The sequence below is a fragment of the Pteropus alecto genome, unplaced genomic scaffold (genome assembly GCF_000325575.1).
Source record: "Pteropus alecto unplaced genomic scaffold, ASM32557v1 scaffold56, whole genome shotgun sequence".
Classification (NCBI taxonomy): domain Eukaryota; kingdom Metazoa; phylum Chordata; class Mammalia; order Chiroptera; family Pteropodidae; genus Pteropus; species Pteropus alecto.
The window spans coordinates 116,019-121,059 of record NW_006438871.1 but is presented as its reverse complement, the minus strand read 5'-3'; the positions used below and the strand labels follow the sequence as shown (position 1 = coordinate 121,059).

At 64.3% G+C, this 5,041-nt stretch overlaps 1 protein-coding gene across 4 annotated transcripts in view; it reads right to left on the bottom strand.

Moving 5' to 3' along the window:
* Positions 1-790: 790 nt before the first annotated feature.
* Positions 791-5,041, bottom strand: part of IQCE (IQ motif containing E) — a 34,432-nt gene continuing 30,181 nt past the window's right edge. For all 4 annotated transcript variants that reach the window (XM_015592491.2, XM_025049561.1, XM_025049560.1 and 1 more), the window contains one exon: positions 791-3,672. In XM_015592491.2, the coding sequence (XP_015447977.1) occupies positions 3,618-3,672 (55 nt within the window). In that variant the 3' untranslated portion in view covers positions 791-3,617. The remainder of the gene's footprint in view (positions 3,673-5,041) is intronic.

Sequence of the window (5,041 nt, the reverse complement as noted above, 5' to 3'; positions counted from 1 at the left end):
CGTGTGCGTGTGCCTCTGACACATCCTTGTATATTCACGTGCTGGTCTACACCTTGCCTCTGGCTCTCCTTTTGCTGAGTGGCGGCCTAAGCTTGGACTTTAGCCCATTCCCCTCTGGCCAGCTCCAGCTGAGACCACTCCAGGTGTCTAGTGTCCCCTGCTCTCCACAGTCACAGACTCCATATGGCTCAGCAGAGCATGAAGTCTTCCAAAGAAGCATTTGCCAGCAGGACATCTGGTAATTGGGCTGCAAAGGGGGACTCGGGCAAACACTGGGGCCCAAAAACAGGTCACTGCAGGGCTTCTGGAAATCCAACCCGGCTTAGGGCCAGGCAAACAGCCACAGGCAAGCCGAGCCACAGACGCACCTTGTCCTGTGCGATGCAACATTGGAAAACAACATTTTCTACAACAGCAAATATGGGATAGAACAGGAAATAGATTTCCTAGAAATCAACTGTTTCTACCCCTGTCATTGGCATCTGTTTGATTCCTGAGTAAATTATTCCTTCCCTGCTCCTAAAACAAAAATTAAATAGAATCTGGGGAAACACACCCACATATCTTCGTTTCTCGATGCTCAAGTCCTCACTCAAGAGAAATTCAAGGGACGAGGTGTCACGAGATGCTGGCTACAGCCTCTGAGGCCTGCACCACGACCAAGGGAACCGCCAGGAGCCCAGAGGCACGGGGCCCCGCAGCCGACCAGCCGAGGCGTCTGTGGGGGGAGCCACAATGGCCCTGCCTGGAAGCAACAAACAGTAGCGGGTTCACTGGGAAATCCAGACAAATATGTTGCAAAACTACGTTTATTTACAAAGGCCAACGACGAGCAGCGGGTAAGGCTCGTCCCTCCAACAGGCTCACGTGCGGGCCGTGCACAGGGCGACCCGATCGGCCCTCCCTCCTGCGTCTCCCCAGGGTTTCACATTCCAACGCCCAGGCCATTTCCCTGGCTTTACAGATGCTTCCCCGGTGGCGGTCAGCGCCTGCAGCCCTCGGACCGTGGCGGCGAGGCAGGATCCCGGCATCTGTGTGCCAGCTCGGAGTGTCCCTGAGTCACCTGGGAGCAGACACTGCTTCCGGAACCGCTGGAGGGGTTTGAACGAGCTGCAATCGCCCTAGAGAGACCTCGATTTCGTCCGGACCCTGAGGCGAGCGGGCCTTCTGCAAGGACGCTTCTCCCTCCGGAGGCGCAGCTCAGACGCACTGCCCTGGGCCAGCTGCGCCTGGTGGGTCTGCCCCTTCCTAGTGCCAGGACGAAGACTCCTGGTCTGCGGCCGAGCACAGTCCTCACCCGCTCCACAGGACACTGAGCAGCCCGTCAGACAGCACGACCAGTGCGTGCGCTCAGGGCCACTTGTCCACCTTAGCGTCCCTCCCTGCCACACGGCCAGGCCAGCAGACCCAGAGCACCCATCCCAGGGCACGGTTTCCACTGCAGGGCCGGGGGAGTCGTGGACGGCGCTGTCCTTTGCCCTCCTCCCGGTAGGGGTGTCTCCCAGCTGTGCGCCCCTCTCCAGGGCCACACTCCACACGGACGCCCACAGCCCGGCTCCTGCAGGCCACCGGCCACCCAGTCCGCCCCACGACACACCCTCACATCTGCCCGCGGCTTCCGCTGCAGCCTCCTCCTGCTGGTGACTGGCCAGCCCGTGGCCTGCTGCTCTCTCTCCTCGGCCACGTCCACGCCCAGCGGGCGGACGGGAACCGAAGGCGGCACTGCCTGAATTCGCTTGTCATTGCTGCACCTTCAGAAACGTGAGGAAAGTCTGTCCCTGGCCCCAAAGCCTGGGGTCTCTCCCCCGTCCTGAGTGATAGGGACAGAATCCTGTGAAAGTCGACAGCTGGGCCAGGCCAGTCTCCAGGGGTGTCGGGGGGAGTGCCCCAGAAGCCTGTGGGACAGCACTTCCTCTGGACAGCCCAGCCGTCTCCCTGGTCAGGGGCTGGCAGCTCACAAGCTCTCCTTCCCGGGGGGCAACAGGTATGGTGCTGCCCACCCACCACCACCCAGGCTGTCCCAATCCCACATCTGCCACTGCGAGTTTCCAGCATGGCAGGTGGAGACGGGGTGTGCTCTCACAGAGCTGGCCACCCTCATGACCTCCAACGGCCAGTTACTCTGCTCCTGTTAAGTTCAAGGTGACAGGCAGACCCTGCAGTGAGGTCAGGGCGGAGCAAGCCACGGTCACGGCCCCTTCCTCCTGGATCCCTTTCCCCTTTCCAGTCTCCCCAGGGACCTCAGTCTACCTGCGAAACCCCGCCCACAAGCTCACCCTGCCTAGGGCTCGCCCACGGCCCTGCCCCCTACCTCACTCCAGCTGGGGGGAGGCACCGGAGCGCAGCATGGGGGCCAGCCGGGCAGGCGCAGTGGGAGGCGGGCCCTCTCCCGTGCTGCTCCCCGGCCCTAGAACCCCAGCCTCAAGTCCTGGGCCCTGCACGCACACCTGGCACCAGGAGTCCTCCCGGGAACGAGGGCAGTGTCTGAGGGCCAGAGCCACAGGGCAGCAGTCCCTGCAAAGGGCACTGCGCACCAGACATCGGCTGGAGTCACGGCCTGGGGCTCGTCATTTACTGAGGTAGCTTCAGGACTGTCTGCTAATAACAGACCAGCAGGCCAGACCCAGGAGGGCCCAGGGGGCGGACACAGGTACACATCCATAAGCTCAGGGGCATGTCCCCAAAAAACTCAAGTCCATGGGCTCGTCTGGCCCTGTCAGTGCTGCCCTTTGGCCAGGCCCCTGCAGGTGCACGGGCCGGGCCTGGACAGCATGCAGAGCCCGCCCCCGACCCCTCCTGAGCAGGCGGGGCGTCCGCACGGTGCTGTGTCTTCCCTTAGCACCCATCACCTGGCTGCCGACAGTGAGCAGTAGTGCAAGAATGCCCATCCGGGTGAGGGCGGGAGGGATGGCCCCCACGCGGCCCGGCTGCTTTGCTGGGTTAACTGGCTCCTATGGACCTGTTGGTCTGAACCCGGCACCCAGAGCAGGATGGGTCGGGTCACCTGGGGACAGACCCAGTGGGTGAAACGAGGCACGGGTTGGCAATGAACTCAGCCAACTTACCAATGAGTCTCGTGGGGGAAAAGGGAAGAAAGGAAACTGCTCTGGCGGCTTAGAGACCAGGCGAAGAGCGGGCCGGCCGGGCCGCCTGGCTCGGTGCTCTCCAGGCCCAGGCGGCCAGTCAGTTGCTGTAAGAGGCGTCTTTGCAGGGCTCCCTGGCTGCCCCCCCAGTTCTGGGCGATGTGTCCGTCTAGCATGAAACCACCTTGAGCCCCGCAGCTGGAGAGAAGGCGGTGGGCGGGCCGCGCGCCCTGCCCCACAGCCAGCCGCCAGCCGCCAGCCGCCAGCCGCCAGCCACCAGCCACCAGCCGAGGGCGCGCAGAGTCCCTCACTCCGCCCAACAAGCGACGGAACAGAAAACCCGGCGAAGAAGCTGAGGCGGGAAGCGGGAGGTTCTCGTCCGAACGAGGTGAGGGCCTCTGCAGCTCGGGGCGCTCGGCCCTCCTGACCCGGCCTCCCGCAGAGCGTCACCACGTGAGGCGCGCCGACAGGGACCTGGGGTGGGGGGCGGGTTTCTTCTCGGGGAGAGACGGAGCGATGACGATCTCGTCGGAGTCATCGGAGCTGACGTCTTCCGCACGTAGAGGGGGCTCCGAGAGAGGAGACGCGGCTGAAAGGAACCAGAGACGGAGGCGGTCACACCAGCCGCCCGGGCCGGGCCCCGCTTCATGACCGCCGGTCACAGACGCCGTACACGACACCTCTTCGCGGGCAGGCAAGCCCAAGGTCACACGCGAAGTGGCGGGGGGCAGACCTTGAGGACCGGCTCCGCACCCGCCACAGGGCCCCCCTCAGTACCCCTGGCTCCACCCTCCTCCCCGTCTCCCAGCTCAGCTCGGAACACGGGCCGCTTCCAAAAAGCAGACACCTGCAAAGGTGAGGATTTGTGAGCACGAGTGGACCCGTGTCTGAGGCGGGAATCCCTGAGTCGCCCTCACAGCAGCGTCCCACGGCGCTGGGGCCTGGTGGCGGCCGAGGGTCTGTGCCCGTGGCCACCAGCCTCCTTGGTCGGGGAGGCAGGACCCCACCAAGGCCCAGGCGTGAGCGCTCAAGCGCCCAGCTGCCGGAACCTTGAACCTGCACTAGAATGAGGCACCTAAGCCCAGACAGGGGGTGACCCCGCATGGCCTCCTCGGGGCTGGATGTGGGGAGGGGCAGGTCCCCGTCACCCCTGCAGCCCCAGAGCAGGGCCTTACCCCGCCTGCTTCACAAAGCGACAGTGACAAGCGGCCGACCGCGGATGTGAGACAGAAGCGGGGAGGGAGGCGGCCCTGCCGGGGCGGCCGACGCTGCGACGGCATCAGCTTTCGTCTGGAACTTTCGAGAAAACGTTAAAGTGGAACCTTGTGAAATTAAAATCATCGGCTTTCAATGGCATCGTCTGGCTTTTTTTTCTTTCTTTAAAAGCACTCCCGCAATAGATCAGACGAGGGGTGACCGGCACCCTCACGGGGACCAGTTCCCGGGGTGGACACAAGCCGAAGGTGGAACGCGCTTGAGCAACGCCTGGGGACGCCTGTGGGCGGAGGGCGGAGGGCGCCGCTGGGCTTCGAAACCACACACACGATGAGCAGGGAGGGCATCGACAGACGACCCGCCCCGATCCAAGAATCTAAAGGTCGCCCAGCCGGGGCCTGGGGAGACCGGCATGAGACAGGGTTTCGGAGGAGAACGCGGAGCCAGCAGGGCACCTGCCCTCCGGTCAGTCCCAGAGCGGCTGCTCTGCCCAGCGAGCCTGGCACGCAGAGGTCGTGGGGAGGTATCAAGTTCAGAGCTCGCTGGCTCCCACGGAGCTGGAGGAAGTGGCTGGACCGGACCAATGCCACTTCCTGCGTGGGGACGTGCAGGTGTGACGCGGTGTGAACCCTGGCTTGTGCACGCGCCCCCGGGACCCCCGCCGCCCGGGCCAGTCCCTGCCGGGGGAGGGGCTGCCAGGCCGAGGCCGCTGGCCAGCAGCCCTCCTTCCTGCAGCCTGGCCC